The 22583-nt window shown below is 45.2% G+C and overlaps 1 protein-coding gene across 1 annotated transcript in view; it reads left to right on the top strand.

Annotated features, from left to right (window-relative positions):
* CELSR3 (cadherin EGF LAG seven-pass G-type receptor 3) overlaps positions 1-22583 on the top strand; it is a 690139-nt gene that overhangs the window by 401483 nt on the left and 266073 nt on the right. The window contains exons 4-7 of the mRNA XM_086948740.1: positions 10565-10680; positions 11890-11978; positions 15494-15651; positions 19697-19860. Coding sequence (XP_086804866.1) covers positions 10565-10680; positions 11890-11978; positions 15494-15651; positions 19697-19860 — 527 coding nt within the window. The remainder of the gene's footprint in view (positions 1-10564; positions 10681-11889; positions 11979-15493; positions 15652-19696; positions 19861-22583) is intronic.

Below are 22583 nucleotides of genomic sequence, written 5' to 3'. Positions count from 1 at the left end.
AATTGAAGGCATAGTGCTAAAATGGTTTGAATCTGACCTCATGGGCAGATCCCAGATGACAAGAATTGAAAACTGTCTCTCAACTCCAAAGACTGTGGATCTAGGCATCTCTCAAGGTTCTGCCCTTGATCCTACCCTATTCAATCTTTATATGGAACCTCTAAGAGACCTACTAAAAAAGATGGGGTTCCTTTATCACCTCTAGGCTGATGGCACCCAGCTCTACCTCAAGGTGTCCTCTGCACACAACATCTCACTCCTCCCCCCCACACCCCCTCTCGAATCCATCAAAGAATGGATGACGTCTCATCATCTAAAACGGAATCCCTCTAAAACCAAATTCCTTCTTATCTCGTCTTCAAACTCTCCACCTCCTATTCAATCATAGATGGATAATCTGAATATTCTTAACTGCAAACCTACCATAGTTGACAGTGCCAAATCCATAGGTGTTATCCTGGACAAAAGACTTAACCTCCAACCCCAAATCAAGATCATGGCCAAGAATGCACGCTTGCAACTGCACCTTCTCTGGGGTATCCGACGTTGCATTCCTGAACAAAACCTGAAAACTCTTGTTCAATCTTTGGTACTCTCCAGACTCGACTACTGTAATTCTCTCCTTGCAGGCCTCCCCAAGACCTCTCTATCTATTTTCAAATTAATCTTCTATTCGGCGGCACATTTTCACCACAGGCCCAAAAGAAACAATCTTATCACACCTATGCTGATAACTCTTCGCTGGCTACCTATTGCAACGAGGTCACTATACATGACTGCTTGTATTACCCATAGAGTCATTCACACTTCCGCCTCTCACTACCTAGCTAGCAAACTCAAAACGTCATGTGGCTCCAAACCTTCATGTAAGCTTAAAATCTACAGCTCGACACTCCAACTTTCAAAAGGGAAAGACTTTTGGCACAATCTTTCTCAGGTAATGCGACTAGAATTTGGAGCTGGCTGCCTCCTAACCTTCACACCACCACCTCTTTCAGGACCTTCAAAATGGACCTTTAAACTCTTCTCTTCCAAAGACATTTTTATTATTAGGTTTCCTCGCCAAGCCCCCCACCAGGCATACACCCTCACGTCCTTTGGCGGGAACCTGGCTGTTACTTGACACTCAGGAGAGCTATCACGATCTTCCGCTTCAACTCTGTAAATATGTATTAGTATTTTTGCAAACCCTAATCGCTCTAACTTGTCTTAATGTGTAATTTTTTGTGAATGTGTATTCTGTAAATATGTAACTCTCACCTTAAGTAATTGTAGTAGATATATAAGTATTGTCAATTACTATCATGCTATTCTGAATTTCTTATTGTGACCTAGCATCACGCTACTCTGAATTTCTTGTTAAACTTTCTTCGCTGTATTGTAAAGCGCTCTGACACCTCTGGGTAAAGTCACGCTATATAAAAATGCATACATGAATGAATAGCCCCTACTTCCTGCCATGCACTCCTGCAGCTGTCTGACTCATGAGCCCGCCCCTCCCTGGGTCCTAGCGCCGCCTCTTCTCACCCTTCATCTCTGCCTGTCCGCTTTTTCCCGGATGGCTCGATCGCCTCCGACACTCCATCTTTCCAAATTGAGTTTTTCGTAATTGGGTTTGGATTAATGAGGCCCGGATGATGTCACCAGAGAGAAGCATGCTCAGCACTTGGTATGGAGGACAGGCGCTCCTGACTGTGTAGGGCATTACCTCATTCCTTGTGACTAATGCCTGTGTGCATTAATGAGGTCAAGAGGCACCAGGCCCCTTCCTATTAGACCTGTCATGGGCTCCCATCCTCCGGGACGGCTGTGCCTCTTCTCTCATCCTGCAATCCCTGTAGGGCTACACACACATTGTGCTGTGTCTGAGAAGTCTATACTCTGTCATACATGACAGCACTTAGAGTCACATGTGGCACTCATCTGTAGTCATGAACAATACCTGCTCCCTCACCTGGCTTTCACCTGGCCCATGCTGCAGGGATCTGGCACCAGCACTTGGTGAAGAGTTGGAGTAAATTACTCAGAATAGCATTTACTACTTATCAACAGATTATTTTACAAAGGCATCGCTGTTGAGATGTACATTAGTTCAGATAATTTGTTTTGAATGTACTTTTCTTTCAAATATTTTTTCTTTCATGTCCCTCCCACACTCACTGAACCTTAACTCTAGCACTAACCCCTACCCTAATCTTAACTGTGTCCCGCCTCAAACTCTCTCTCTGACCCTGAATCAATCGGTAACCCAGCCCTTCTGCATACTCTTTTCCTATCCCTCACAGAAACCCCAGATTTCACTCTAAAATTAGACCTATCACTCAACTTCACCCTAACTTTCACCCTCAATAAAGACCTGCTCCTCCGCCTCACCTAACCCTAGCTTTCACTTTTAACCCAAACCTTATGCCTAACCCTACTTTTATCACTCACTCTTAACCCAAACCTTATGCCTAACCCTACTTTTATCACTCACTCTTAACCCAAACCTTATGCCTAACCCTACTTTTATCACTCACTCTTAACCCAAACCTTATGCCTAACTCTACTTTTATCACTCACTCTTAACCCAAACCTTATGCCTAACCCTACTTTTATTACTCACTCTTAACCCAAACCTTATGCCTAACCCTACTTTTATCACTCACTCTTAACCCAAACCTTATGCCTAACCCTACTTTTATCACTCACTCTTAACCCAAACCTTATGCCTAACCCTACTTTTATCACTCACTCTTAACCCAAACCTTATGCCTAACTCTACTTTTATCACTCACTCTTAACCCAAACCTTATGCCTAACCCTACTTTTATTACTCACTCTTAACCCAAACCTTATGCCTAACCCTACTTTTATCACTCACTCTTAACCCAAACCTTATGCCTAACCCTACTTTTATCACTCACTCTTAACCCAAACCTTATGCCTAACCCTACTTTTATCACTCACTCTTAACCCAAACCTTATGCCTAACCCTACTTTTATTACTCACTCTTAACCCAAACCTTATGCCTAACCCTACTTTTATCACTCACTCTTAACCCAAACCTTATGCCTAACCCTACTTTTATCCTTCACTCTTTACCCAAACCTTATGCCTAACCCTACTTTTATCACTCGCTCTTAACCCAAACCTTATGCCTAACCCTACTTTTATCACTCGCTCTTAACCCAAACCTTATGCCTAACCCTACTTTTATCACTCGCTCTTAACCCAGGCCTTATGCCTAACCCTACTTTTATCACTCACTCTTAACCCAAACCTTATGCCTAACCCTACTTTTATCCTTCACTCTTTACACAAACCTTATGCCTAACCCTACTTTTATCCTTCACTCTTAACCCAAACCTTATCCCTAACCCTACTTTTATCCTTCACTCTTTACCCAAACCTTATGCCTAACCCTACTTTTATCACTCACTCTTAACCCAAACCTTAGGCCTAACCCTACTTTTATCCTTCACTCTTTACCCAAACCTTATGCCTAACCCTACTTTTATCCCTCACTCTTAACCCAAACCTTATGCCTAACCCTACTTTTATTACTCACTCTTAACCCAAACCTTATGCCTAACCCTACTTTTATCCCTCACTCTTTACCCAAACCTTATGCCTAACCCTACTTTTATCCCTCACTCTTAACCCAAACCTTATGCCTAACCCTACTTTTATCCGTCACTCTTAACCCAAACCTTATGCCTAACCCTACTTTTATCCCTCACTCTTTACCCAAACCTTATGCCTAACCCTACTTTTATCCCTCACTCTTAACCCAAACCTTATGCCTAACCCTACTTTTATCCCTCACTCTTTACCCAAACCTTATGCCTAACCCTACTTTTATCCCTCACTCTTAACCCAAACCTTATGCCTAACCCTACTTTTATCACTCACTCTTAACCCAAACCTTATGCCTAACGCTACTTCTACCCCTTGTTGTAATGATAACCCTAAAATATTGACCCCCCCTAAACCCTAACTTTCACTCAAACTCCAAACCTAATTCTCATCCTACTATCACTCACCCTAGCCTTACCTGTTTTTATAAACCTGGGATGCAGCAGAGTAGGATAATTACCAGGGCTCTACTGGCAGTGGTTCTTGTTTCAGAGGTAGATGGAGTAGAAGCCACAAGTGTGCACCCCTCCCTGTATTCATGATTTAAAGGGGAGACGCAGGTATTTCTATCTCAGCCCTCCCCTTCATGTTCCAACGTGGCTTCAAACACGCTGTGGGCAGCATTCGGCCCTGTGGACTGCAGCTACACTTTCAGTTCGCCCACCACTATGAGCCCATGCATCCTAGAATGCTCTGCAGCTGTGTCAGTTGCGTTTACACTATTTTAAATACCTCGTGAAAATAGCTACAACTTTGAGGTCTCACGCGCGCACACACTCGCAGACAGTCAGACACACAAGTGCATTAGCCCGAGGAGCGATCTGACTGCCATTGCAGCGGCAGCAAGGGCTCAGAAATGTGTTTCCAGGACCCCTCGAGATCTGGAGCCGCAACTGCTGTCTGAGCTCAGAGCTCCAGCTTGAGGACTGTCCTTCCCCAGCTCTCTGTCGCTGTGTGAAGGACTCTCCCATGGCGGACAGGCGTTGGGTCTTGAGAAGGGGCGAGCATACACCTCCCTCGCTTGAAACTCTTCCTGGGAGACCCTCTTTCCTGAGGAAGGAATCCTCACTTACGTTCATCTCGAGGGATCTCTCTTTTGTTTGAGTTTAGCCGGAATTACCCTGCGGCTGCTAAGGAGGTGTGTGGGAAGCCCTAGGACTTGAGATTGTTATGCCTCACTGGGCCTCACAGATCTGGGCATCTTTGGCCACCGAGGGGGAGAGCCAGCGACACAGTGCATTTGGTCTCCTGGAAAGTCCTCCCTCGCCACTGTGACCTGTTTGATCCTCGGCAGGTGGAGCTAGGCTGCTTCCTGCCTGCAGATTAAAGGCACTCGGGCAGGTATTTTAAATACAATTCAGAACCACTAGCCATGACGCAGTTGATGGTTAGCAAGTATCATTTCAGGCAAAAAAAAAAAAACTCCCACGTGGCTGCGCAAATGCAAACACAATGCCATCCAGCCCGAAGAATTTACTCTGGTGCTCTGTACAATCCTTTGAAGCCTGGCTGGCTGCAGAAAGCACATAATATCCATAAGAAATAAAAAAAATGGCAACAGCAATAGGTTCCAAAAGTGAGGTTTGTTACAGATTACTGTTGAATGTTTGATGCATTGCTCCTGGTCCAGGGAGCCAAGGGGTTAAAAGGACTGTTAGTGTGGCCAGGGCAGGGCGAGCAGGGTGTGGCACAGAGACAATGACGCAGAAGGAGTGTGATTGCACGAGGTCCTGGGATCCGAGGCAGGCAGTGGGTGGGCTAGTGAATGACCGTACGGAGGCCGAGAAGGACAAACGTCAGATAGAAAGAGCTCTACCTACCATCCATCCGTTTTTGTAACGATCGCTGTGCTTTGATTTTCCCCTAACTTGGGAGATTTGTTTGCATCGCATATGTAATATTTGGTTGTGATTTCCTCGCATTTTGTTTACAAGCGCATTATCCTCCAGCAAGCGTCCCTGTGCCTATGGTGATTTGAGGTTGTCCACACAATTCCCCTTTCTCTCCCTGCTGCCCTGTAGGATGTAAAGCACTGCAGAAGTGAGTCAGAGTTCCTGTCAGTGTATTCCTTTCTGCTGCAGGACAGATGTGAAGTCCTTTAGAAGGACATTGAGAGCACGTGCCCCAGCCTCTGGAGCGCTTGGAAGGATAGGTCTCCACTATAGAAGTCAGGCGGACACTCAACACTCAGAAAGCCGAGCCAGGCATAGGACTCCTCAGCATGGATTGGCCCTCATGGGCGCGGCCTATGCAGCCAGCAGCCAAGGAATGAGGTCCCTCAGAAGCACGAGAAGTAGCCCAGGTGGCCTCTTCTCAAGTGACTTCAAGAGGAGGATGGTCCAGGAGGCATCTGAAGGCTTCTCTCGCACAGTCTGCAGAATGGGATCAAACTCAACAGCTTTCAAGCATCTTTTCAACATGAGGAGTTCCCCAAATACCACACCACCCATTGACATGTGTAGGTAAAAAGGAAATGAGCAAAGTGTGATTGATATCCGAGTCAAACGAGCGGAGGCTCTTTCTGCCACCTGTGTTTGAGTTTAGAAAAAAAGAGAGAAACTCATTTTCTGGTTTAAATGGAACACAGAGACTGATCCCCAAAACAATGTAGGATCAACGCTTCAAACACGAACGGCCTGATTTATGTTGTGCAGATGGGTTACTCCATAACAACGGTGACCCATGTCCCTTCCACTGAAATATACATCTCATAGGACATATTGGGATTTATATTTCAGCAGACGGGATATCCGTCACCGTTGGGGCTTACTCTACGAGGCAACTTATATTGAATTATATTGAACTGTCAAGAATATCGAGTGTATATGACACGGAATTAATTAATTCCGACTATGGTTTATCAATTGGTTGGTAACATAGATTCTCCTCAAGGAGATAATTTCTATATCTTTTTATTTTTAAGTATTAAATAAGGACTGTAATGTAGTCCGTGGTCGCGATCACGTGATCGCTAGTTGAGCCAATCTAAGAACATGGAGCTTTAAATAGCGCTACACAGAATGTCAGGCAGTAGCGGATTGGCCGACATTACGCAAACGAGGGACGGTTTCATTTCCCAGTAAGTAAAGCGCGGGAGAGGAGTAAAATGTTTGTTAGGCTAAACTCTTTTCAGTTTAAAATTAGTTTGTGGTTAAATTAGGTTTAGTGTGTTTTTCTTTCCGTGTGTTTTACATTGAGCATTGAACATGGTTTTGGTGTTTGGCACAATTTTTAGCGCTAAAACGTACTTTTTTTGTGAATAGTGAAAACGATCGATATAATAGGATATGCCATGATTCACAGATGTTTGTTTGCACGTAAGAACATAGTGGGGTTAAAACATATGTTAATGTTAATGTACATGTATATAGGTTAAAGGGCTGATTGCAACTTTTTCTTGATTTTTTTTAATAGAGACCCCCGAAGAAGGGTCACCATAGACCCGAAATGCATTGGGTAAATGGGAGATGATAATTTGAATTGTCCTGGAAACTAAAGGATTCAGATGAATTAAAAAGAATTAAAAAGAAACAATAAACAGAGATCTTTGAAACAAGGAGTACTTTATGGATCATCATTATTATTTTGGTTTACAAGTATACCTGATGAGAACCAAGTGGCTCAAGTGAAAGTGTGCAGAACATTACCATTTAGACATCGGGATTTCCCAGTGTCTCACTTTTTGCAATATATTCACGAAGTGTTTTTAGACTAAAACACTAGGTAATGGTGCACAACAACGAAAAGATGAAACTGTAAAGAAGACAAACAAAAAAACGAGAGTGCTGGACGGACCCCATCACAATTACAAGTACAAAAGAGAGAACACAGACTGCATGATCTATCTGGGGACTTAGAAAAACCACATGTGACATGCGTGGGTGGAGTGAGGTAGTGTCTGCACCTGAGCGGTAATATACCCCAGGCTGTGCTCACATACATTCCTGGCTGTACGGTCGCTCCTCACTCTCAGTGTGGCAGATAGCAACGAGTGTGTGTTGCCACTGCCCTTTATCAAGATCACTGGAAATGTGGCAATTTCTGTGGCGGGCCGTGGACGCATGTGGCACACTGAAGCCAAATTACTGAGCACACAGAGGGTCCTCAGTGGATATATTTCAGTCGTTTGTGTGTTTATTTATAAAGGTTTCTGTGACATTATGGAACATTCAGCAGAATCGTCAAAATATCCATCTTTAATCGTTTGGCTGCACTTAGTAGATTTTGCGTCACGAGGCGGAGGATTATGCGGAAAGGGTCTCCTTGGGAACAGTTAGGAGAGCCCAAGGTGTGCCCAAGGTGTGCCACACGTTTATTGACATGCACTGCCTTGTCAGGATACGGGTAATAAGTGTAATTCGGTCATAATTCGGTCATACTGAACCCCTTGAGGCTGGCAGCGACCTCTCGCCAAAGGATGCCCCCTTCGCCCTCCTGATACCCAAGGGCTGCAGGTTGGCAGGGAGGAGCCATGAGGTGGACACCTAGATGCCATCAGAATAGCAACATTGAGTCATGAACTGCTGCGTGGGGATTTCACTGCGCCAGCGTTACACACTCTTCAAAGTGGCATGGAAGGTGCCTTAAGGGTCATCTCTCCAATCCCATGTGTGAATGGCTTCTGAGAGTCTTACTGTTTCTGGTGGGGTAGGGGCATGGCAAGGGTAGGTAGTAGGCCTAGAGGTGTAGGGGTGAGATAATGGGAATCAGTAAAAATAGCTTCCTGCATAGAGCAGTCAAAATTAAGATTATAGTCAGTGTTCACTGCCAGAAGTTAGGTAAAGAAAAAAGTTCTTCTCCAATTTTAATATAAAAAAGAAACATAATTAAATACACTTTCTTCGAAATTAGGTAACGCTGTGGTTTACCAAGCAGCCACAATGCACTTTTCCTGTTAGCGAAATAAAGCTGAATATCTTTAATGCACATAACAAACAGTACACGCTGCATGAGGAGAATTTAAGAGCATGTTTCATTTACAGATGAGCATGATGCTCGCAAGTACACATGGTACACAGTAGGAAGGGAACATGTTGCTTGTGTGTAGAAATGGACCATACATACTAATGCCACCAGACTGAGTGCAGTTACATCTTTTAATTGATTTAATTTCATTACTTTTTTGCACGATGCAAAGCAATTAAGGTCACAAATTGACATTTTATTACAGCAACTTAAACATTCTCTAGATTTGCGGCTAAAATGGCCCCAAAAAGTCTGCCCCAAAACCTTTTCCCCAGATACTGAAACTTTTTTTTGTCTACATGAATTTCAACCGTGTCCTACAGAGCAGGGTCCGTGTGTCTCCAACACCTGCACAATTCACCTTTTGAGGAGGTCGTTGGCAGTCCCAAAGTCATGTTCTGTTTTGATGTAAGCCACGAAGAGCTGACGGTACCATTTATAGAGGGTGTTTTGAAGATGAAGCCACTGCGTTTATGGTTTGCAACACGGGCGAAACCAGAGGCAATACTGTTTTTTTGCTAGAAGGGCCGCGCAAGTCAGTGGCTAAACTCTTTAAGGAGCTCTTTTAATAATATGGGGCTGAGAGAATTGTTTTACCAATTCATAACTTTTAAATAAATTGTCCAGAGACATTTAAAAAAAAAACATTTGAGAAAAATGTGCGGCGGGCACGATGGAAGATACACTCAAGTAAGTCGACAGCCATGTCACATGATATTATATCGACTCTGTGTGTTATCGAGCCTTACATTAAGTACATCATTACCAGTCCTCCGTGCAGCCCAATTGAGAGAGTGCTGCTGGCGCTATCCCCTGTGCTCCCAAAGCCCCGGTCGGAGCGAGGAAGACGTCACTAACACGGCGGGAGTGGGACTTGAGCCGCGCTGCACTGCAGCCTGCACTCCTGACCTGCGGTAACTGCAGCAGGCTGCACTGGCAGGCACAGTGCAAACGCGGGACTCAATTAAATTGCCAAAAGTAAGTCCCGCGTTTGTGTGCACTGTGCATGCAGCGGCAGCCTGCAGTTACCGAAGCAGGTCACGTCAGACTCAGAACTTGTAAAGGCTGCTGCGGCCGCAAAAGGGTGCCGCCTGGGGCGGACCGCCCCCCACAGCTACGCCACTGCACGCGCTGAGCTCCGCCTCTCCTTGCGCTCGTGTACGCCGCTCCTCCTGATGTCAGGACGTACGTCGCGGCCGGCCGGCGCTACTTTGAAGGGACTACTTTTTTTTTAGTTTTATTTTTTAAATAACGTATTTATTTGTAAATTATATAGCCTATGTCCATCTGCACACCCTGAGGATTACAACGATGTATCAGGTGTGTGAATTGGCGCTGTGGTTCCCGAGTTTACCTGGCTCAAAGGTTTGTGTTCTCTCTTTATAATAGTATATATATATATATATATATATATATATATATATATATATATATATATATATATATATATATATATATATTCATACATACATGCTTAACACTGATATTTCAGTGAAGGCATGCATCACTCATCCAGGTGTCCATACCCAATTTGAATTTTGAATTTGAATTTTTTGAATTTTTAAAAATGTATAAAGCGCGCGTTCACTGTGCAGTTTCTTGGCGCTAGAGGGTTCTTGAGCTAAGGCGGACACAGGGGGCTATAGGCTGAAAGCTTGTTGGAACAGAAAAGTCTTGAGAGCCAAGCCCAAGCATGCACAGACGCTCACGCTCAGATCTTCACAGACTCAATCCCATTGGCTTCTCAGTTCTGATCTGTTCCTCGCCCCTAGGTTTTGCCACCCGGAGAGAAATGACTCAATCCCATGGGCTTCTCAGTTCTTATCTGTTTCTTGGCAAGAGGTTTGCCACCCCGGAGTGGACAGACTCAATCCCATGGGCTTCCCAGTTTTGATCTGTTCCCCCCTAGGTTTTTCCACCCTGGAGCAGGCAGACTCAATGCCTTGGGCTTCTCAGCTCTGATCTTTTCATTGCCCCTAGGTTCGCCACCCTGGAACGCAGCGGCCTGCTGTTTTACAATGGGCGTCTGAATGAGAAGCACGACTTCATTGCTGTGGAGATCATCGACGGGCAGGTGCACTTGAAATACTCCACAGGTAGGACTCCAGGATGGTAACCTTAAAATGTGCATGTGCTTTAAAGTAAGGCAACAAAACTATAGCGGCATGAGATGGACACCTCTATCATTTCTAGGATGTTGTATGTATTGAGTTTGGCTTCTGAAGGAGTGGTCCAAGACAAGCCACCCATTGGAAGGCAATCAATTGATGCCTTTCTCCCTTCCCACCTTCTAACTGCCTGCATTAGTATCTACTCCACTTTGGCTTGTGTGTGAGTGGTTCATGACTAGGCACTGATTGGAATCCACCCAATGGCTTCTTCTCTCCCCTTCTGTCTTCTGACCACTTGCCATCAGGACCTATCCCACTTTGACTTGTGCAGGAGTTTTCCAAGACTAGGGACTTATTGGAAGCACACAAAGGACTGTTTCCTTTTTCCCTTTCCACTTCTAACCTCATGTCTCAGAACCCAACCAGTACCCTCCTTAGGTGTGTGCAGGGATGTTCCATGACTCTGCACCCCCTGGAGTCCAGCCTGCATAGGTGTGGTCCGTTTCACCCATCCCCTCTGTTTTTTCTTTGGTGACCTATGGCTGCTTGGCAGCCTGAGCCTGTGGTGATGAGGATTATTTGTGTTGGGCAGACTGTGCGCATGTTTTCTGACTGCAGTATGTTTCTTGTGTCCCATCGTGCTGAAGTAGTGCAGAAATAGACTTACCGCTTTGTTGTTGAGCACTGTTCCTCCATCCCCTTCCATGGTGCTGTGGTCACAGAACAGTATTTCCAGCTCACTGTGTCCTTGACTGTGCAGAACCTCTCCTCCTGCTGTTACCCAACACTGAGCACTGCAGTCCTTGTTCATGTCTTCTTAGAGAGAGGTGTAGCAATGTAGGTGTTGTGTGCATTACTGTGGTAGTTGTGATCAGTGCTGTGACTAAGTGTGTGGTTGGAAGAAAGATTAGCTGTATTGCATTGTTTACCAAAAAGAGTGGTCTTACCTTTGTGATCGGGGCCTTGCCTTAGCTCATGCCATGATGAGGTGGCTGCTATGTGTGTAGATTATGCTCTAGAAGTGCAGTTATTCATCCATTGTTTGAAGAGGCCATGCTATGCTGCATCTACCTTCCAGTATCATTGGAAAGAGTTCATGGTAGTCTTCAGGCACTAAAAACATTATTTTATACCCATGCCTCCAGCTTTGGATAACAGAATCATATGTGCTTGTTTGAAATGTTTTATTTACAGGCGAATCAACTACCTTGGTGTCTCCGTACCTTCCGGGTGGTGTTAGTGACGGCCAGTGGCACACGGTGCAGCTTCGGTACTACAACAAGGTAGGAATGATGAATCGCAGTCCGCCTCCTGTCGCTTCATGGAAGTTGTATACTCAGAATCTCCATGTTGACCATCAATGTTCATATTTAATTTTTTTGTTGAAAGAGCCAGGAGATTGTTTAATCATAATAAATCTATGCCAAGTACCCAACTTGTTTCAATCAGTTTAAAAGTACATTTAAAATAACAGAATATAACATAGCATTTTGTTGAGTCATAATATAAAATACGTTCGCAAACCCACAAGTAGCAGCACCGTGAGGTACATTTTTTAAGATTCAGAACTCAAGAAAGGCCAATGAATTGTCTCCCAGTGGTGGGGGTGTTGCACCCAAGGGCACCTGCGTGCGTTTGACATTTTCTGAAAACCTGTCTGTTTAGTGTTTGGTAAGCCAATGTCTAAAGCTATGTGTTCAACATGTGAAAAGTGGGAAACTGACTCATGGCCAGTCAACTCCTTATGCCAGTGTTGGTTTCCCTTAGCTCTTTCCAAGGTGGATCACGAAACGTTGCGTGCTTCTAGAAGGATTTTCCCAGCAGTAGAATGACAGAATGTTTAACTTATTGCAGCACTTGCAGTGCTGTGGGATCCACCGTCATGCTTTAGATAAGAAGAGCTGCCCCCTGCAGCCAACCATGGGCAGGCTAATATCTAGACTTTGCATCTCAGACGGTCCACGTGTAAGCAAGAGACCTTGTATTGACCGTGACAGACTCCTCGCTGTGCTAATCTGCTCAACAGCGTGGAGTGGGTCGGTGTCATCCTGTATCTTGGATTAATTAATGAAGATACTTCAGTCGGTCCACCTGTAAACAAGAGACCTTGTATTTACCGTGACAGACTAATCGCTGTGCTAATCTGCTCAACAGCGTGGAGTGGGTCGGTCCACCTGTAAACAAGAGACCTTGTATTTACTGTGACAGACTACTCGCTGTGCTAATCTGCTCAACAGCGTGGAGTGGGTTGGTTCACATGTAAACAAAAGACCTTGTATTGACCGTGACAGACTCCTCGCTGTGCTAATCTGCTCAACAGCGTGGAGTGGGTCGGTCCACCTGTAAGCAAGAGACCTTGTATTGACCCTGACAGACTCATCGCTGTGCTAATCTGCTCAACAGCGTGGAGTGGGTCGGTCCACCTGTAAACAAGAGACCTTGTATTTCCTGTGACAGACTCATCGCTTTGCTAATCTGCTCAGCAGCGTGGAGTGGGTCGGTCCACCTGTAAACAAGAGACCTTGTATTGACCGTGACAGACTCATCGCTGTGCTAATCTGCTCAACAGCGTGGAGTGGGTCAGTCCACCTGTAAACAAGAGACCTTGTATTTACTGTGACAGACTCATCGCTGTGCTAATCTGCTCAACAGCGTGGAGTGGGTCGGTCCACCTGTAAACAAGAGACCTTGTATTGACCGTGACAGACTCCTCGCTGTGCTAATCTGCTCAACAGCGTGGAGTGGGTCGGTCCACCTGTAAACAAGAGACCTTGTATTTACTGTGACAGACTCCTCGCTGTGCTAATCTGCTCAACAGCGTGGAGTGGGTCGGTCCACCTGTAAACAAGAGACCTTGTATTTACTGTGACAGAATCCTCGCTGTGCTAATCTGCTCAACAGCGTGGAGTGGGTGGGTCCACAGTAACAGAAGTGTATACTTCTAATGTCTGTAAATGAGCTAAATTGAATGAGTCATAACTGATTATTGTGTGGTCCTTTTCACAAGTAACTAAATTTCTCCCCCTTTATCTCTTTCACACCTAGTTATATATTAAATTTGAGCATAAAAGGCGCTTGTGCCAACCGGCATTCTCATCCAGTCCCTGCCTACCGTTGTAAGAGCGAGATGCAGACAGCATTGTCGCCCATTTTCTTCACTAAAAAGCAGGGGGATGGAGACATACACAATGGTCTCCATGCTCACCCGTTGCACCTCTAACATGTTAGGATCCACATCCGAAGCATTGGTATGTCTCCTCCCTGCTCACCCAGTGCGTGCCTGCCATTGTTAGGTCTTGAGTAGGGGGAGCACAGAATTAGATGCATTGCCACCCACTGCCTTTCTGCCATCTGAAGTGAATAATTAAATATTCTGCTTTCTCAACCAGTTTCCCAGTTTCTCAACCAGTTCTTAGGAGCAGGAGGCAGGCAGAATGCCCTTCTTCTTCACCCAGGTTTGTATGTTAGAGGATTGCGGTACGGAATATTGACCAGCAACATTATTGACTCTAGGATACTGTCTACCAACATATTACCAATGTAACTATATATGTGAGTAAGTGCAGATTTACTATCCTTAACTCTTTAAGATATGTAGACCTGGAGTTAATAGTAGAAAAATCCATACTTACCTATACTTACCTTTGCGAAACAGTGGCAGTTGACATCCTGGAGTCAGTATTTTTGTGAATCGATATAAAAAACTCAAGATTATGGCAGAACTCCTCACCTAGAGCACCTCTGCCGGTGAACAGCCTTTACAACAAAATTTTTACAACGCACTACCATTACGACACAACCATTACAACGCAAACCATTACAATGCATTGCGCTGGGGGGCGCTCTAGGATAGGGAATAGATTTAATTTACTATCCAACACCTTCCCTACTATCCACAGGGACTGCAGTTGGAATAGTAAATTAAACTATTCACTATCCAGCACCCCAAAGCGCTATGCGTTGTAATGGTATGCGTTGTAAAAACTGCGTTGTAACAGCATGCGTGGTAAAAGCATGCGTTGTAATGTCATACATCCACCTCTGCCATCACAAGGTACAGGAGGGCATAGTGCTCGGCTGTAGACCAGGAAATGTGAGCTGGGCTGAGGACTCTGCAGATGTCTCTTAATGGCGTCTTAGTGAGAACACGAGGGGACATTGTGCCATTTCCTGAAGCTCCTGATGGTGTGCTTGGTTTCTCCCAATACTCCAATTGGTACTCAATCAATGTGATAACGTGTGTACCTCACTATCCTTTGATGACGTGGAGTTCTGGTGATGGTGTTGAGGTATCAGACCCCCTCCTCTTCCTTCTTCTCAAGCATGCCTCTCTGCCAGTGAGGGGACCGGTGTATGTTAAGATGATGCAAGCGGGTAGGTCAATGATCGTAGGATGCTTGAGGTAAAATTCACTCTAGTGCCACAAGATGACAATGTTTAATATTGGGGATGAGAAGGAGACAAGGGCGCCCGCAGCTGTCCAATTGAAATGCAGAGTTTAGAAGTTCTGTGCGTTTTAACTGGTCCGTGGAGTACTGTTAAAAAGCTCTACCTATTGATGAGTTGAAAGATTGTAAGGTACTTTTATATTATGACCTAATAAAAACTCTTTCTCTGTGTTCTTACTCCTGCCAAAGGCATGGATTTTTCATGAATTTCCAGGAGTAAGACACTCTGTGGAATTTGTGACTCAGGCCTAAAGAACGTACCCGAAGCACTTCGATGCCTCCACCTGTTCCTGCTCCTCATTTGTGTGCCCTGGTAAGAGCCTGCGTTCATGCCGTCTTTTCTCTTCCAGCCCAAGCTCGGCTCGATGGGCACGGCCCAAGGCCCATCCAAGGAGAAGGTGGCCATCCTGGCAGTGGACGACTGTGACATGCCTGTGGCGCTGCAGCTCGCTAGGGAGATCACAAACTACTCGTGTGCAGCAGAGGGCGTGCAGTCCAGTTCCAAGAAGTGAGTGGGCAATAGTGATACCATGCAACATGATGGCAGGCCCTGTACGGCCACACAGTGGAGCGCAGTGCATGCTGGGATGCAGTCACACCTGTGGGGTGGTTTTTGTACAATGTTGGGTGAAAGTATTTGGACCCCAGAATAAGGTGCCCTCGGAAGTCCAGAGAAGCTTTGCCATTCCCTGCCCGAGGCCAGTAGCCATAGCTCTAGTGTCATCCAATGCCAATGAAGGAACACATGTTTACCTTGAGATCCAGGCCCACTGGGCTGGATCATCCAGTTGTACTTTTTAATGCTACATTGCATTTTTTGTGCCATTTTGGTGTCATCAGCACTCCAGTGCATTATAGAAAATAAGGATGTGCCAGTAGCATCAGCCACATGTTAATGTTCACACCTACGACACCAGAATCGTTGGAAAGAGTTGGTTAAATCACAACACAACACATGAAACAGAATCTGGTTTAAAGACACCCCCCTAGAGGCAGTATGATTCCACTCTGCAGGGGCAAGCCTAACACCATGCTAACATCCTCCCTGGTAACAGACATGGAAATATTAGGGTTAATACAACTGGTCGCTTGTCCCACACATTTAGCTGGCCACACGCTTGACGCTATATTTTCAAACGTTGAGGGCCTTCAAATATTGGACACCCTACCTATGCCGTGGACTGACCACTACGCCATTTTTGGCAAAATCAACATCCCCACCGAGACTCACCAACCTAAAACACCTCGGATAAGGAACCAAAACGCTTTCAAAGACTGGAAGCATATAAATCACACAGAGTTAAAAACGCAACTGGTTCAGACCTGCCCCACGGTGTCCACTGACCCTAACACGGCTACTTTACAATTCCAGACCTGGCTCACCCACGCAACGGAGCGCTCAATCCCACCAAATCATTGTCTAGGAATAGATCCAAACCAACCGCTCCATGGTATTCTGACGAGCTAAGATTGCAAAAACAGACCAGCAGGAATCTGGAAAGGCGTTGGAGATTAACCTACGACATGAACAGCAAGAAAGTCTATAAAGATTCATTGGCCCTTTATAAATCCATGATCATAAAAGCAAAAAAAACATTTTACACAAATAAAATTGATCAAGCAAAAAACTCTAGTAAGCAACTGTTTGAAGTTACGAAAATATTGGCAGGCAATGTTCCCGACCTCACCCCCTCCCCGTCTCAAGCTCTTTGTGACGCCCTGGCAGACTTTTTCTTCACCAAGGTGGACGAAATTTATCAGGCCTTTGCCTCTAAATCCGCGACCACCAACAGGGATCCCCCTTGTGCACATTCAGCCAATGATTTTTCAAGCTTCATCCCACTCACAGATGAGCACATAAGGACTATTGTTTCCTCTATCAAAAGCGGCTCCGCCTTGGACCCTTGTCCTCTATCAGTTTTACCACCAGTAATGGAGACCATCATACCTGTGCTGACACAAGTCTGTAACACCATCCTGTCTTCAGCTATTTACCCAAAATCTCTAAAAAACACCTTATTGAAACCTTTACTAAAAAAACCCTGCTTAGATAAAAAAGAACTTAAAAATTACAGGCCTATTGCAAGCCTTCCATTCTTAGCCAAAGTGGTCGAAAAGGCTATGAATTCCCAACTATCTGACTTTTTAGAAAGACACCGACTGCTCGATGACTCCCAATTCGGCTTTCGGAGGTACCATGGGACCGAGACTGCCCTTATTAAGGCAGCAGACGATGTCAGAGCCTTCCGGGACCAAGGAGGTACCGCTATTCTAGTACTACTGGATCTATCTGCAGCCTTCGACACGGTCAACCATAACATTTTGGTCGACCGTGTCGGAAAGTTGGGCATCCGCCATCAGGCCAGAGACTTGCTCGCCTCCTTTCTAGCAGAGAGATCTCAAGCAGTCACCCTTGGACCTTTTCAGTCTGCGCAACTCTCGCTGCCATGCGGGGTCCCCCAAGGCTCATCCCTTAGTCCGACACTATTTAGCATATATGTGTCGGACCTTGCCTATGTCATCAGGGCATATGGGATGAGCCTAACGTCTTACGCAGATGATACACAACTGGTCCTGGCCATCAAGGGTGACGGAGGACAAGTGGCACAAAACTTCAAAGATGGACTACTGGAAATAGGAGAGTGGATGACCACAAATTGCCTCAAACTTAACTCAGAAAAAACTGAGGTAGTTATCTTTGGACCACTCCTCCCAGCATGGTCATCATGCTGGTGGACAGCAGCTTTTGGCTCACCCCCCATTCCAACAGCTAAAGTTAGGAATCTGGGAGTCATCTTCGATGATGGGCTCACCTTTCTGGACCATGCAAACAAAGTTGCCACCACCGCCCATTATAAACTGAAAATGATCAGGAAGATCCGCCCCTTTCTACCTGAGTCAGCAATTAAAACACTGGTCAGTGCATTAGTCTTGTCATCACTCGACTATTGTAACGGGCTATTTCTTAATGCCCAGGCCAGGGTCACACATAAGTTACAGTCCATTCAGAATGCGGCGGCACGACTGATTTCAGGAACTGCCAAGTTCAGTCCCATTTCAGATACGATCAGGCAGTACCATTGGCTACCGAACCACAATAGAATAAAGTTCAAGTCCTTGTGTAAAGTCTACAAAACACTTAACAACCAAGGACCGTATGCTCTTAAATCCCAATTAACACCCTACATACCCTGCAGACAGTTACGCTCTTCCACCTTACACCAACTAGTAATTCCTCGAACAAAAACAGTGTCTTGGGGTGACCGCCGCTTTTCGGTGGCCGCACCCAAACTCTGGAATACCCTTCCTCAGTACATCAGGACGAGCCCGTCACTCCACCAATTCCGAAAACTCTTAAAGACATGGCTTTTTAATCAGTGAGGCGCAGACTACATATAGGAGACAGATGATTTTCAGCGCCGAGACGCCTACGGGTATTTGCTGCGCTCTATAAATGTCAAAAATAAATAAATAAATAAATAAACTCTGTGTCCATGTTACATAGATGTACACATCCCATGCACACCTCCAAACCTTTGTAGGCTAGAAGTAGTTCCATAGACACTGGCCCCCTTCATACGTAGGCTCTGAAGCCGAAGACTTGGACTAGTTGCAAACACTCTTATGCTAAAAAGGTTAGAGACCAACCCCATCTTGCAAATAGAACCTTTGCCTTCTGCGCATCAGCAGATATGATGACTTGGAATGGCGGTCACTTGAGCGCTTGGGGAAAACTATTGTTTTTCATGGACCTCGTATCATGGTTTGAGCCATTTTGTAAATAACAATTCTTACCACTGCTCAGTTTAATGGAACTTAAAGAATTGACCTCAAACTGATCAAAATATCAATTGCCATACCCAGCTTGCCACCTGCAAGTCATGCTAGAAGTCAGCAACAGCATTGAACTCAAATATGGGATATGGTGCTTCCTGTTCAACTCGCTACATCTTTACAAAAGTATTAGCATGTCAGAACCACCAAATCAACATGTCAGTAGTCCAGACTAGTATGACAACCCATTGTGTAACACATCTGGGATCACTGCACACCAGCAGACACATGCAGCAGGCAGACCAGCTTGAAGCAGCTCACCAACACACTGGGGTTTGCTTATCTGCTGGATGCTGCTGGCTACCCAGTAGGTTGGGCCCAGCCCCCCAGTCAACTAATCCTGGTATTGATGTACCGTGACTTTAATGCCAGCACGCTACACTGGAATCCTCGGTACTAGTTCGAGAGATGTGAGTTTAGATATTGAACTTTGTAGGCCAGGTCTTTGCACAAGTTATAAAGTTCTTAAACGTAAAAGCCTGAATGTGTTGGCAGTACAGGGGACAGAGCACGAACATATGGGAAAACCTTCATGTGCATGGGTATTTTTGAGGTCCTCCCCGCTCAACTACTAAAGCTGTGGCGAAATAAGACAAATCTTGTCGTTTGAAGGTAGAACTGTTCCCCTGTAGGTACATGGAGGTCTGTGGTCCTGGGGTGAGATGTCCAGCAGAGGCTGGTTTTAAGTGTTACATCTAAGAGTTCTTCTCTTGTTCCAGGTCTCTGGACCTGACAGGCCCTCTCCTCCTTGGTGGCGTCCCCAACCTACCTGAGAACTTCCCGGTTGTGCACAAGGAGTTTGTGGGGTGCATGAGAGACCTGTACATCGACAGCAAGAAGATTGACCTGGCCTCCTACATCGCCAACAATGGGACCTCTGCAGGTAAGGGGGAAGGACGCGCCTCGCTTGGGTCACTTATTGAGTCGGTGCAGCATTACTCCAAGTTCTGTGGTTCATGTGCTTGCCGGCGTCTGTAAGAATGAAATAACCTTTAATAAAGCTGTGACTAAGACGTCAAAGCCAATATATACAAACTTCCAAAACTCACATATCGTAAAATAGTATTGAAAAAGACAATAGGTCCAGTTTAATGTGCTACTGCTTGGAAACATAGCCATAAAATATTGAAGTTAGACGCCTCTAAGAAAAGGAAGGTGGTCTGTAATAATGGCTCCTCGCCTCCATTACATTCCTTATTTTCTTTCTACGTGACTTGAATCTCAGGTGATAAAGACGCCTTCATTAACGTTGAGATAAACTGAGAAAGGAGCCTCCACCTCTACAGGATCCCTGTGATCGAGTAAAGAAAGACGAATCCCTTATCATGGGGACGTTTTGACTATGGAGTATTTTGACATTATTTAAGTATATAAGATAGCCTTCTTCACACGTCTTATTCATGAGAATTGTGGCATTCTGATTTAAGTTCTGTGTCAAAGGTTGTACACAGGGAATGTGAAAGGAATAACATTTGATGAGACTTTCAATTTGGCTTCAGCCTTGAACAATCGCAGCAGTTGCAGGCCTTGCATCAGTTTTGCTCCGCCGGTGCATCACTTTTTGTGACGCACCAGCGGTGTAAAAAATGCGCCTCGTTGCGCCATATTTAAAAAGTGACGCATCTAGGTAGATGCGTCACTTTTTAAACCCCTGCGCCACATTATACCTGCGTCAGGTATAATGTATGCAGAGGGGGCGTTCCCCCGCAAAAAGCCTCGTAATAGTGACGCAGTGAAATCTATGAGATTTCACTGCGTCACTTTTAGGACGCTATTGCGTCAAAATCTTGCGCCTGCCTCACAGCAGGCGTAAGACTGACGCAAGCCCTTTCACATGGGGCTTTCCCCATGTGAAAGGACGCATTGCTGGAGTTGCGTCACTTTTGTGACACACTCCAGCAATGCGTCACTTTTGCACTTACAGATACGTCAGAAATACTGACGTATCTGAAAGTCCTTGCGACATGATGCGTCATACATTAAATATGACGCATCAGGAATGTCGTAAGGAGTGCGCAGTGAAAAGTGACGCACCGCTGTTTTCACGCAGCGATGCGTCACTTTTCATAAATGAGGCCCCAGGTGTTATAATGAGATTTGGGTGAACTGTTTGAGGATACTACCATTTTGGCTTTCCTTTTGTACAGGCAAATTGTATTCTTTTTTTCTGGTTTTGGGTCTGTGAAGTTTTCCTTTTGATATTATAGTCACAGGCAATCTTAAATGAACGATATATTTCCATGAATCCACTAGTTATTGTGTATATTGGATGAGAAATCAGGTGTTGATGAAACGAACAATAGAAAATGTTGCTTGCAATGAATGTTGAATAACTTTGTATACTGATAATACATTTTGTATTGTAATTCAAAGAAGCTGCATTCTAATTGTTACTTGGAGAAGCCTATTTTCTTAATTTGTCTCAGGTTTATCTTTTTGGTGATAATACATAACTATCACTTGGCGTGCACCTATACGCTTTACAGATTATCCCACTTATTTTGCCTGACTTCTTTCTTTCATTAAAGTTTCTCAACCGTTTTTCAATGATATAGAAAGAAATGAAAGCCTATAATGAAAGGTGGCTTCCCACCCAAGCTTCATTTAAAAATAGACAAAAAGAGGATTGTAATGAAGGCAAGTTAGCCTTCAACACAGGTCACCTTTTTCTTCAATGAGAAACAAGGATTGGCTGGATGGAGGCTGGCTCCCATCTCGCTTTGTGTTGCTGATGGGCCGATAATTCAGGCAGGTGGTTGGGGAAGAGAATAGGAAGTTATGCGGAGGCGATAACGTGGGATGGAAAGGGCGGGAGGCAGGATATCGGGGAAGCTATGGTGGGTTAGAGGACATGGGGAGAGGTGGAAGCACTGGTGGCACACGTGGGTGGGTGGATGGGGAAGTGACATAGGAAAGAGTGAGCGGGAAGGAGCAGAGATTGACCCAAGAGAGGGAAGGGTGGTGGAAAGGCAGACTGGCACACAGGGGTAGGACGAAGAGGACCATGACAAAGAAGAGCAAGCGGTGAGACACAGAGGATGCCTGGAGGGAGCTAGCAGCAAGGACGCAAGAGGGATGAGCTCCGAAGAGCCAGTTGGGAGGCTTGTAGTGGTAACGTCAGTGCTTAATTTGAGCCGGTGGTTGCCAGTAGAGGTCACCGGAGTTTTTTTTGTTTTAAACCGGCGCTTATTTTTCCACTTTAAAGATAATTCCTGAGAGCAAAAGATAGAAAACCGCAGAAAGGTGGAAAAACCGTCACAAAGTGAGAGAGCAGAAACCTGCAAGAGAGATCTAAAGGTGCAGGGAGTGTCTGATAGTGGATTAAAGAGACCTGAGGTGGAATGAAGACGGCACAGCCTTGGTATTCAGTGCGCTTACGTGTAACTGCAGCGGCCGCAGGCTTCAGAGCAGAGCCTTGAGCACCGGCACTCATCTAGACTTGTGACAGTTCAGGTCCAGACTGGTGACAGTGCAGATCCAGGCTTGTGATAGTGCAGGTCTAGACTTGTGACAGTGCAGATCCAGGCTTGTGATAGTGCAGGTCTAGACTTGTAACAGTGCAGATCCAGGCTTGTGATAGTGCAGGTCTAGACTTGTGACAGTGCA

This window comes from Lissotriton vulgaris, unplaced genomic scaffold (assembly GCF_964263255.1).
Source record: "Lissotriton vulgaris unplaced genomic scaffold, aLisVul1.2 SCAFFOLD_410, whole genome shotgun sequence".
In the NCBI taxonomy this organism is placed as follows: domain Eukaryota; kingdom Metazoa; phylum Chordata; class Amphibia; order Caudata; family Salamandridae; genus Lissotriton; species Lissotriton vulgaris.
The sequence above is the reverse complement of the archived record's forward strand: the minus strand, read 5'-3'. Positions and strand labels throughout refer to the sequence as shown.